The sequence below is a fragment of the Bufo gargarizans genome, chromosome 2, assembly GCF_014858855.1.
Source record: "Bufo gargarizans isolate SCDJY-AF-19 chromosome 2, ASM1485885v1, whole genome shotgun sequence".
Classification (NCBI taxonomy): domain Eukaryota; kingdom Metazoa; phylum Chordata; class Amphibia; order Anura; family Bufonidae; genus Bufo; species Bufo gargarizans.
This window is the reverse complement of record NC_058081.1, coordinates 721,160,408-721,173,744: the sequence shown is the minus strand read 5'-3', so window position 1 is coordinate 721,173,744 and position 13,337 is coordinate 721,160,408. Positions and strand designations below refer to the sequence as shown.

The following is a 13,337-nucleotide window of genomic DNA, read 5'->3' as shown; positions in this document are numbered from 1 at the left end:
CGCTTCGTCACAGGCTGCCAGATGTTGCAGTATTGGGTTTGTCATTTGACACAACAAACGGACATTTCAGACTGCATTACTTATTTTACTGCATTGTCTGATCGGTGTCCAAAACCTCAAAGACGTAACTGACAAATTCATCTCTGCTACATCAGTTGTAAAAATAGTCTGGGATATTAGAGAAGGAGGGGGTGTAGTGTACAGATGTGCTGCAGTAACACAAACCCTCCTGGATAAATCAAGTCAAAGCATCAGAAAGACCAACAAGCCTTGCATCCTTTTTCCAAGCAAAAGCTCGACACCTTCCCATTGGCTCCAGTACCTGCCATTTGTAAGACAGGCCCCTGCCCAGCGCAGGTCGGGATTGGCTCTCAACGGCTGCCACTCAACTTCCATCTGTCAGGAACCCCATATGGTTTGCAGAAGGCGAGGGAAGTGTGTGTGTCTGTTTGTATGCGTGTGTTAAAGGGGGTTGAAAGGGGAACAGCAGAAGGAGGGGGCACCGGGAAAAGAGAGCGAAAAAATAGGAGAGGCAGAAAAGGAGAGCGAGCCAGAAAGAGAGAGAGAGAAGGGGGGGCTTGACAGAGATTCCCAATCCAGAATTCCTTCTGTCCTCCATCCATCCCCTGCATCACCGCTCTCCGCTCCATCCTTCACTTGCCGTCGAGCGACTGTACTGGAAAATACAGCATCCCGGGAGGGAGGGGGGAAGAAGAGGGTTAACGAGGAGAGAGAAGAGAAAAAAGAAGACGAAAAGAGGCAGAAAATAAAGCCGAAAGCAGAAGACGGACAGGCGCCGAGAGCAGAGAAGGACTAAAAAATGAAGACGCCACTTCAGAGGGTGATCCTGGCCGGCGTGGTGGTCGCCGTCATGCTGACACAAGGTACCCCACTCTAATCACCCTTCGCGCGCGTTGCATCCGTAACCCGGAATCTCTGCAGGATTCCAGAGCTCATGCTGTGGCGTTGTTTGGCTGGCGAGGGGTTAACTGCGGTTCGGTCTTATGGATGAAATAGTTTGAAACATGAGACGAAGGGATAGAGGGACCTGGCGAAAAGCGGTGAGGGGGGGGGTGGAGGCTTATTTTTTGGAATTCTAAGAAAGTTGGGCAGTGGGTACACGATGAGAGTGATGATGAGGATGATGGGGGTTAAGTTTTTACGTGATGCGGTTGGCGCTGGGGGTCTTGGTCCTCCGATTTAATAGTCCAGGGGATCTGCAGGTAGTTTGTGCATTGAGGAGACTCATAAGAATTCCAGCACTGCTCCGTCCGCCATGTGAACGCTCGTTAACGGTGATTTTGGAAGCGACTACTCCCCCCCCCCTGATGAATCTGCTGGAGGTTTGAATACATTATTGGAGTCAGAGGTTAATAAATACAAATGTATTAATGAAGCCATGGATTGAGGGGGGGGGGGATGAAAAACTGCCGCGGGGGATGGGGAGGGAGCTGGGGGGGCTCTACAATGATGATGACAACCCTTCTGTGACATTCCTATTATCCATTCAGTACACACTGGGCAATTACCAGCGGGGCGAGGGTTAAAGGGAGGCATGCCACCCGGTCCCCTAGGAAAGGACATGTTGTCGGATCAATAAGGCAAATTATAAATAGGTGGAGGGGCCGCAGCGACCTCTGATCCCTAGCGAAGGGATTGGGGGGCGACAGCGATGGCTATGCTCATACAGCTGCATGCAGCCCCCGCTGTGTACAGCATCTGTTCTGGGGAGGACGCATTAATGGCTGGCGCATCTATATTGCTGTATAGTTCCCATCTGCAAGTGCAATATGCGTGGGTATGCTCTAGCGTCTATGTGCGTGTGCGCATCTGGCTCCGGCTCATGGGTTTAGGAGCCTTTCTTAAAGGGCATCACCACAGTGTCATGAGGTGCAGTGTGTGGCCCGCAGCACATGCATACGTATGAGCGCGCCTGGAGGGAATGCACATGTGTGAGTATGGCTGTGTATTGTATGCATATCAGGCTGTGCGTGTATGTGTGACTGAGCAGGCTGTACTGTGTGCGCCTGTACTGAGGCTGTGTCTGGGTGATGAGTGTGTGTATCACTGTGGGTGTGTTAGGCATGTACAGTAGGTGTGTGCGTGTACAGCATTAGCATGCGCAGTGGGTTGTGAGCGAGTGTGTGTACAGTGTAAGTGAGCGAGTGTGTGTATGTGTGTATGTGTGTGGCTATGCACCGCTACAGTCAGACTGGGAACCTAAAGTGGTCCTGGAAAAACATCTGAAAGTGGCCCCATGTTGTAGGTGGGTCTAAAGTGACAGAAGGCGGTGTAACACACGTAGGCCGGAGCAGCAATACCGCAGTACCGCCCCAGAGGAACTACCTACCTCAGTGCAGCACAATATAGTGCTCACCTGTATCATGGCCACTGGCCGGGTGTATAAGAGCCTGACCCCCCTGTACTGATGACTGCTGAGAGCCAGTGGCCACGAGGAGAGCTTGTGTGGCCCCTGGGAAATGTCCCTGTAGGGTCTATGGCCAGTCTGCCCCTGGGTACAGTGTGAGTATGTATGTGCAGTGTATGCGTGTACCTGAGTATATACTGTATGTGTGTACGGTATATGTGTACAGTATGTACAATGATGTGTGCACTATGTATGAGTATATACTGTATGTGTACAGTGTGAGTATATATGTGCAGTGTATGCGTATACTGTATGTGTGTACGGTATATGTGTACAGTGTGATGTATGTACACGGTATGTGAGTACATGTATGAGTGTACGATGTATGTACGATGTATGTGTGCACTATGTATGAGTATATGCTGTATGTGTGCACTATGTATGAGTATATGCTGTATGTGTGCACTATGTATGAGTATATGCTGTATGTGTGCACTATGTATGAGTATATACTGTATGTGTGCACTATGTATGAGTATATGCTGTATGTGTGCACTATGTATGAGTATATGCTGTATGTGTGCACTATGTATGAGTATATGCTGTATGTGTGCACTATGTATGAGTATATGCTGTATGTGTGCACTATGTATGAGTATATGCTGTATGTGTGCACTATGTATGAGTATATACTGTATGTGTGCACTATGTATGAGTATATACTGTATGTGTGCACTATGTATGAGTATATGCTGTATGTGTGCACTATGTATGAGTATATGCTGTATGTGTGCACTATGTATGAGTATATACTGTATGTGTGCACTATGTATGAGTATATGCTGTATGTGTGCACTATGTATGAGTATATGCTGTATGTGTGCACTATGTATGAGTATATGCTGTATGTGTGCACTATGTATGAGTATATACTGTATGTGTGCACTATGTATGAGTATATGCTGTATGTGTGCACTATGTATGAGTATATACTGTATGTGTACAGTGTGAGTATATATGTGCAGTGTATGCGTATACTGTATGTGTGTACGGTATATGTGTACAGTGTGATGTATGTACACGGTATGTGAGTACATGTATGAGTGTACGATGTATGTACGATGTATGTGTGCACTATGTATGAGTATATGCTGTATGTGTGCACTATGTATGAGTATATGCTGTATGTGTGCACTATGTATGAGTATATACTGTATGTGTGCACTATGTATGAGTATATACTGTATGTGTGCACTATGTATGAGTATATGCTGTATGTGTGCACTATGTATGAGTATATGCTGTATGTGTGCACTATGTATGAGTATATACTGTATGTGTGCACTATGTATGAGTATATGCTGTATGTGTGCACTATGTATGAGTATATGCTGTATGTGTGCACTATGTATGAGTATATGCTGTATGTGTGCACTATGTATGAGTATATGCTGTATGTGTGCACTATGTATGAGTATATACTGTATGTGTGCACTATGTATGAGTATATGCTGTATGTGTGCACTATGTATGAGTATATACTGTATGTGTGCACTATGTATGAGTATATGCTGTATGTGTGCACTATGTATGAGTATATGCTGTATGTGTGCACTATGTATGAGTATATGCTGTATGTGTGCACTATGTATGAGTATATGCTGTATGTGTGCACTATGTATGAGTATATGCTGTATGTGTGCACTATGTATGAGTATATGCTGTATGTGTGCACTATGTATGAGTATATGCTGTATGTGTGCACTATGTATGAGTATATGCTGTATGTGTGCACTATGTATGAGTATATGCTGTATGTGTGCACTATGTATGAGTATATACTGTATGTGTGCACTATGTATGAGTATATACTGTATGTGTGCACTATGTATGAGTATATGCTGTATGTGTGCACTATGTATGAGTATATACTGTATGTGTGCACTATGTATGAGTATATGCTGTATGTGTGCACTATGTATGAGTATATGCTGTATGTGTGCACTATGTATGAGTATATGCTGTATGTGTGCACTATGTATGAGTATATACTGTATGTGTGCACTATGTATGAGTATATACTGTATGTGTGCACTATGTATGAGTATATGCTGTATGTGTGCACTATGTATGAGTATATACTGTATGTGTGCACTATGTATGAGTATATACTGTATGTGTGCACTATGTATGAGTATATGCTGTATGTGTGCACTATGTATGAGTATATGCTGTATGTGTGCACTATGTATGAGTATATGCTGTATGTGTGCACTATGTATGAGTATATGCTGTATGTGTGCACTATGTATGAGTATATACTGTATGTGTGCACTATGTATGAGTATATGCTGTATGTGTGCACTATGTATGAGTATATGCTGTATGTGTGCACTATGTATGAGTATATACTGTATGTGTGCACTATGTATGAGTATATGCTGTATGTGTGCACTATGTATGAGTATATACTGTATGTGTGCACTATGTATGAGTATATGCTGTATGTGTGCACTATGTATGAGTATATACTGTATGTGTGCACTATGTATGAGTATATGCTGTATGTGTGCACTATGTATGAGTATATGCTGTATGTGTGCACTATGTATGAGTATATGCTGTATGTGTGCACTATGTATGAGTATATACTGTATGTGTGCACTATGTATGAGTATATGCTGTATGTGTGCACTATGTATGAGTATATACTGTATGTGTGCACTATGTATGAGTATATACTGTATGTGTGCACTATGTATGAGTATATACTGTATGTGTGCACTATGTATGAGTATATGCTGTATGTGTGCACTATGTATGAGTATATACTGTATGTGTGCACTATGTATGAGTATATACTGTATGTGTGCACTATGTATGAGTATATACTGTATGTGTGCACTATGTATGAGTATATGCTGTATGTGTGCACTATGTATGAGTATATACTGTATGTGTGCACTATGTATGAGTATATGCTGTATGTGTGCACTATGTATGAGTATATACTGTATGTGTGCACTATGTATGAGTATATACTGTATGTGTGCACTATGTATGAGTATATGCTGTATGTGTGCACTATGTATGAGTATATGCTGTATGTGTGCACTATGTATGAGCATATGCTGTATGTGTGCACTATGTATGAGTATATACTGTATGTGTGCACTATGTATGAGTATATGCTGTATGTGTGCACTATGTATGAGTATATGCTGTATGTGTGCACTATGTATGAGTATATACTGTATGTGTGCAGTGTGTCTGCGTATCAGCCGGTGACGTGCAGCTCCGCGCTCTGAACGGCCTCATTAGATATATTTTATTACCTTGGATCCTTCTGATTTCCTGTAATTAAAGGGGTTTTCCAAACTCCTGATGTTGATGACCTATCCTCAGGGGCTCAACACCCTGCACCCCCTTAATCCACAGCTCCCTGCACCCCCTTAATCCGCTGCTCCCTGCACCCCTCTAATCCACAGCTCCCTGCACCCCCTAAATCCACAGCTCCCTGCACCCCCTAAATCCACAGCTCCCTGCACCCCCTAAATCCGCTGCTCCCTGAACCCCCTAATCCCCTGCTCCCTGCACCCCCTTAATCCACTGCTCCCCGCATCCCCTTAATCCACAGCTCCCTGCACCCCTTTAATCCACTGCTCCCTGCATCCCCTTAATCCACAGCTCCCTGCACCCCCTTAATCCACTGCTCCCTGCACCCCCTTAATCCACTGCTCCCTGCACCCCCTTAATCCACTGCTCCCTGCACCCCCTTAATCCACTGCTCCCTGCATCCCCTTAATCCCCTGCTCCCTGCACCCCCTAATCCACAGCTCCCTGCACCCCCTTAATCCACTGCTCCCTGCACCCCTCTAATCCAGTGCTCCCTGCACCCCCTTAATCTGCGGTTCCAAACACCCTCGGATGCCAGAACCAGCCCATTACTTGGCACCGGAAGCAGACGGCTCCGTTCTAGGTGCAGTGGCCGTGCAGGTTACAGTCACTATAGTAGGAGCTGCAGTAACCAGGTCTGAACACTACACTTTGAACAGCGCTGTTTGCTTCTTGCTCCATTCAGGTCCCAGCGCCAGAGGCTGCAGGGAACAGCGGAGCGGTGGGGTGCGGGGGGGGGGGGTCAGACCCTCACTGATAATAAAGGGGTTATCCAAACTACAAAACTTGCATCCCCGGGCCCCTCATATACATTATACTTACCCCGCTCCGCGACACCCTGCACGGCCTCCCTAGCATCACCCGCGAGGCTCGTCCCCGTCACGGCCTGCTATTGGCTACCCCCCATCAATCCCCCACCCTCACCCCTGTGCGACGGATGGAGGAAGCGTCAGCCGTGTGGTCACGGGGATCGACGTGGGTGTCGGGGAGCGGGGTACGTATAATCTATATGAGGGGCCCGGACATTGGGGGGGGGGGGGGGTGTATTTTGTAGTTTGGATAACCCCTTTAATGACCTACCCTGCAGATACCTCATCAGTATCAGGGGCCTGGAAAACCCCTTTAACTCTTCCTCAATGTATGGCCACCATCGAGCAGGGGGACTTAACCCCTTGTGACATGTATTAACCTTTTCCCAGTCTGGACTGGCAGCTCCATTTACTCCCTGTGTCCCAAGTGTGGAGCAGGTTATAGCCCTGCGCTGGGCTGCGGGTTATATCCTGGCTCCTTAACCCCTCGTAGCCTGGGAGAGTTGATGCTGTCAGTATTATTACTGGGTTGACGTGCAGGGTTAACCCTTTCTTCTCCGCTGCTGTCACTTCCTGTCTCCTGCCGGTTACCGGAGGGCGGCTCCTGCTCCTCAGAGAGCCCTAGACTATGAAGAAAGCTGTCACTTTGTATCAATCTCTGAATGTAAACAGTCCATTGTTTTCATTGCAACAATGTAGCATTTATTAGAACACAACCTGGCACTACAGTCCTAGAATTTAACCCCCGCCTGCCAGGCCCTGCTTCCATGCCAAGCTCTATTCAATGAAGTCATTTTATTACGGGAAACCATCAACAAGCAGGGCAGCCGCTTCTCGGGGCTGTCCAGTTTACGGGACTACATTGGACGCTCAGCTCATTAACATGCAAATACCTTAACGCATGTGCAGCTTAATGAATATATTCTAATATGTTAATGAACAATGAACCCCTGCTTTGGATATTCATGTGTTAACGAGACGCGCCGCACGGGGCACCTGGGCGATCGCTTTCACAGTCTGTGTACGGATGGATCTCGCTCAAAGTAAAAGGGGTAGATAACCCCTTCAGATCCCCCCCCCTCTAGTAATGGGGACGGAACCTCAGAATGGGACGACTACGGTCTGATAACCGGAGACCAGTCATTGGGTGACCACATCGTATACGGAGTCAGCGATCTGCGCACGCGGGGGCCGGGATCAGCGTTGCAGTTCTGTGCCGGATTATCAGACGCCAGAGAAAGGGAATTTCACTGTTAATGCAACATGCAATCCTATATTAGGTATATGGAGCGCCAGCCTATGGCAATCTCAAGGTGCACAGTCTTCACACCAGTGACTGGCGTAACCGGGCACACTGCAGGAAGCTGGCATCGGCATATTTCCTCTTGCTCTCCGTGGCGGTGCCCCTGGGTGTAGGAATTTGCTAATGTATGGCATCTATGCCTATCTGATCACTAGGGGACCGGCTCCCCCATGATCGGCTTTGGAAGGGGTGGCGGTACTCTGGCGAGTGCTGCAGTCTCTGCCTCCTCCAGTGATGTCCCATCCATCGATCACATGACCTTGGTGCAGATCAGCCCCATTTAAGGGCTCATGTACACGACCATGTGCGAGCACCGACCGTGGGGCCGCCGCATGCAGATCGCGGACCCATTCACTTGAATGCATGCACTACTTTTTGGCGGTGCGGAGGTATGGACAGAAAACTCTGTAGTGCTTTCAGTCCTTGCCTCCGTTCTGCACCGCACCACATCTCCCATATTGCAGACCCATTCAAGTGAGAGGGTCTGCATCCGTGATGCGGGGTGCACACACTGCCGGTGCCCGTGTTTTGCGGACCCACTGTATGCGGGCTGCAATACAGCCATGGCCGGGCAACGGCTGTGTGCATGAGGCCTTATTGAATATTATTAAGCTGCAATACCAAGCATGGCCACTATACGATGAACGGCGCTGTGCTTGGTATACTAAGGGTACTTTCACATTAGCGGCAGGGGACTCCGGCATGCTGTTCCGGCGTTTGAACAGCCTGTCGGATCCGTCCTGCCGCTAGTTCACATGTGCCCCCGAACTGCTGGTACGTCCCCATTGACTATGATGGGGGCGGTCATCATACTTCATACGTGAGCTCCCCATTCATTGCATTCTATTCATAGTAGTGTCGCTCTTCCCTGTATGACAGGGGTCCCCATAGTCACCAGGGCCGGGGGTGAACCACCTGACAAACTCTACTCTGCCACCTAAACCAGAGCCAATTTACACCCATCTGCCAGAGTCAAAGGCGCGAAGCCTGAGGCCGACCCTCATCTGATTCCCTTCCAGTACCCGTCATGCCAGACGCATGTCCTCTGTGGCTGCGTTTGGCTCAGGGGCTTCCAGTTTATCAGCCGTGCCCTATCTAGTAATTTGCCCACGGTGCGTGCCAGCAGTGGAGAACACGACCCGAGCGATGGGCGATGCCAGCGTTCAATCTCTACAGGGACGGTAAGATAATTAGTCTGAGTTGATGGGTCTTAGCGCCACCTGACCCCCCTTCTGCTTCCCGTGCCCGTAGCTGGCAGCGCGCTCGCTGACTTCAGCCTTTCTGCGGCTGCCAGCCTCTCTTCGTCTCGGTTCCATCAGCAGAATGCAATATACACGACAGGTTGTCCGGGGCGAGATCTGTGCGTCAGCCCTGAGTTATACGGAAGACACACGAGGGGGGAAATATCCGGCGGAGTGTAAATTCTAGGAGAATGACACACTCGGGAAGTTGAGGAGCAGAATATATTCGTTCGGTCAGTGCAGAAACCAAGAGAGACCAGGGATTGAATGAAGATATACACTCGACGGCGGGGCGGCCTAACGGCTTGGGATGTCTGATGGATGACCGGGGCCCCCGCCGCTAGGCCCAGGACATAAATAAGGCTGTAAACGCTTCCTGAATACCAGGTAGCAACGCGTTTCATTCACAATTTATATGTTTAAGTATGCTTTTCACCTGGCGTGGAGATATATGGCGGCACTCTGGGGGCTGTGTATTGTCTGTGGCATGCCAGGCGAGGGAGAAGCAAAAGCCTGACCATTCACCAGGCCGGCAATTGTCTCCGTTTTCAGAAAAGTTGCAGTTGCAGACAATGATAAAGGGTGGTTGTTTTTTTGTGTTTTGATGGGATTTCATCATTTACAGCAGAAGTTTGTGCTTCAGAGCTGCTTTAAAGGTTTTGTCCCACGAAAAACTTTCTACATTTGTCAAACAAGCGCCTGGATGTGAAGACTTTTGTAATTGCTTGTAATTTAAAATTTAGCATAGCCACTGAGTTATTTAATAAAATGTATCTGTATAGCGCCACCTGCTGTTTGTTTATTTCTTGTTTCTCTGTCCACCTCAATATGGTGGACGCACATGTCCAGTTCCATCCTTCAACTGCCACCAGCCACATCTTCTGTTAGAAGCTGTGACAGTTATAGGAAGAGAAAAGACATGCCCCCTGAGAAAAGACACGCCCCCTGGAGCTGCCATCTGGAAATATATGTAGCAGAGCAATTGCAGTAATGAGTGAGGAGATCTCTGGATCCAGGTGAGGTCCAGGGATGGTTCTAGCTTTGTTAGAAAGAGACTGTCATGTACTGATCACCCCTTTAAGTGTAAAAAGCGGTGCAGCCATTGTCAACCATATTAGTATTCTGGAGCGGAGTCTTCTGGCCACTCAGTCACCCTGCCAGTCATAGGTATGGTTCATACATTGTAGTAGGCACATCTATGCCCCTTGGGTCTACAGTATGGTACCATCTTCAGGGCACCAATGCAAAATTTACATTAAGTTCCAAATGAATATATTGTCTAGGATTCTCCATCACTGAGGGACCTGCACCTAAGGGTGCACCTAGTCTTTCTGCTGCCTGAGGCAAAAACTGAAATGACGCCCCTCCCTCCCCAATGCCAATCTCTTAACTTAACCCCTTCCCTCCAGCCCAGGGTCCTTCCGCTGCCCTCCTCTTGCCCCTACCTGGTGCTGCCCGATGCGATCGCCTCACCTGGCCTCATTGGTGGTGCGCCCCTGCCTGCACCCATTACAGCCATGCCATTGCCCCTCATTGCTTTGGTTGGGTTCCTCCTTCTAGTCACGTCTTCTGGCCCAATGGTGTCAACTTTCTGTTGTATGGAAATTTCCCTGTCCAAGTGCATTTTACTCCTCCACTCATGATGATGGCAGCACTGGCTCCGGAGATACGTTCAATTGTCCCTTGGGTGGTGTTAAAAGCAGGAGAAATCCAGCATAATAGGTAAAAAGACACGCCAGCTCTAGTATCTGGAAGGGTGGCATAAGAGCCGGGCATATGAGCGCGGAGCCGGTGCCCAGATTTATGTTTTCCATCTTTTTCAAAATAAAGTCACTGTGGCCCCATGTACCAGGGCAGTGCAGGGGGTACTATGATCAGGGGCCCATGCAAATAGGGGGCCAAAACTCACCAGTGGGCTGCCATCCAACCAGTACTCAACAGTCGCTGCATGGGAGCTCCCAAATTCACTTACTAAATAAAAGGAACCCTTAATGGGCCGCGAGGGGCTCACCTGGTACCCAATAGGGTTCCCACTGCAAAAGCACAGCTCGAAATTAGTATTCTGCACCCTCCCCCATTGACCCACTGCCTGCATAACATGGGCCCTACAGACTATACAAAAATGGAGATAATAGGTTAGGGGTCCTTATCATTGTCCGTACGGGGTCCAGATGTTCCTGATGGGGCCCCTGGCTGCGTCACCATGCTATAATGAGCATACAAACTTTGGAGAATCTGTTTCTTACTCTTCAGCCTCTGTCTATTAGGCTGGTTACCTAGCAACCATTGGGTGACCAGCGATTGATACATTTCGCTACATTGAATGCAGTAGTCACAGGAAGTTTTGTCCGTACAACGCGCCGCCCAGACTCGTCTTACGTCTCTCTTAAGGGACAGAAGCAAGAGCCATGACTTACGTGACGGACTGACGAGCGTATTCATATATCGAAGGTTTAATACGTGGGAATTAATGGGGATTTGTTCAGTCATCAATATGAGATTGATGTGACAAGATCTTGTCAATGACGACTATTGGTTGAGTGGATGCAAACACATCCGGCAGATGGAGGCTTTTCTGCAGCTTATTGACCCTGACCTGATTTCTCGATGACACATTGAAGGGTATGTGTTTGTTCCAAGTTTTCTCTTCTGACCTCAGAAAATCTCAAAGAAAAGGGTAGTGCCGATCCCAGGTCCCAGAATTCAGTAAATCTGATAAAGCTTGAAGCTGAATCAGGGTCAGACTGGGAACTTAAAGTGGCCTTGGAAAAAAAAAAATTAAAAGTGGCCTCGAGGTTGTAGGTGGGTCAAAATTGACAGAATGTGAGGCGACACCAGTAGCTAGGCCACCACAAGTCGGCAGGGTCAGTAATACCATAGTGCGGCACAGAATACCATCCCACAGAACCAAATACCACGGTGCACAACAAAATACCTCCCCAGAAGCTGCCCCTTTGTCGTGGCCATCAAAAGCTGCCACGTTCTGTCCTCCTCCACCTTGTCTCTAATATGGAGCAGGGGGCTTCGTAGGTGAGACGTGGACCACAGCACCAAGCCGACCCTACCTTCAGCATCCTCTAATAATGACCCTTCTAGTTAGGAGTGAGGAGGCCTGTGGTGGCCCCCTGGACATCGGCCCAGTGTAGGCTCTATGGCCAGTCCGCCCCTGAGCTGAATATTTCATGAATTGATGGTAGCAGAGATCCACCTTGATTTATAGCTAGCCCCCACATGTAGCAGAGCTGTATTTGGAGTGTATTGTCATAATCATCTGGTTAATATTGTAATCAACTCACCTGCAGTCCTATGTAAAATCACAGATGAAGTATCCCCATGAGTTGTGCAGAATGACAAACACAGCGCTACTACACCATCATAGGGCACAGGGAATGTAGTAAGGAACTCCTTGTTCGTCAGATCAGTTGCGGTCACCATGACGTAAGTGTTTACCCTGGGACAAACCCTTAACCCCAATATAACTCACCCCGACCCAAACATAATAGCAACAGATTTGATAAAGCAATGGCGGTGTCTTAAAATAACATATTATAACGTTTTGTAAAGAATCATATAAATGGTATTACTTACCTAAACCCCCTGCTGTGTTCAGCATGAGCGCCGGCTCACAAATGCATCTTCCCATTATCTGGCCTATAGGTGGCGCTGGTGATACCGGAGCTTCTCAGCCCCAGGGATTATTCTGGACTTCCTATCTCTCACCCAGTAGTGGTTGATAACAGGAAACAATGGCAGAGGCAATGTCCCTTTAAGACGTCTGGAGGGAGAATCGGTGGAAAAACCGCGCTCCCAGGATGCATGTTCCAAGGGGCTTAACAATAATTCTCCATCTCACTACTTTTTATAGAGCCGTCGTTTTAAATTGAGTAAGAAAAATGACTCCGGGTCAATAGAAATATCATCGCGCGGGAATTAATTTGCAAGAGAAATGAAGAAAAAACATAAAGGCAGACATTTCCTATAAGACATTAAGCCTCCTTAGGTTTTCTGGAGGAACTCTATGATTGTTGACAGTTCATAGATCTACATTTACAGTAGTGATACTAATCATCGTAATCAGAGCGCGCCATTTCTGCCCCGGTCATTACAGGACACTTTTTTTGTCTCTTTTCAGAACTGGTCCATAAGTGATAACTGTTTTCTCGTTCAGTTATACAGATTATTGGTTTGTTTAGTTTTTTCTTCTTTGTGATACATGGGAA

General features: G+C 47.4%; 1 protein-coding gene across 1 annotated transcript in view; it reads left to right on the top strand.

Annotated features, from left to right (window-relative positions):
* Positions 1–436: 436 nt before the first annotated feature.
* IGLON5 (IgLON family member 5) overlaps positions 437–13,337 on the top strand; it is a 414,181-nt gene continuing 401,280 nt past the window's right edge. Inside the window, exon 1 of the mRNA XM_044277736.1 lies at positions 437–884. Coding sequence (XP_044133671.1) covers positions 821–884 — 64 coding nt within the window. The 5' untranslated portion in view covers positions 437–820. The remainder of the gene's footprint in view (positions 885–13,337) is intronic.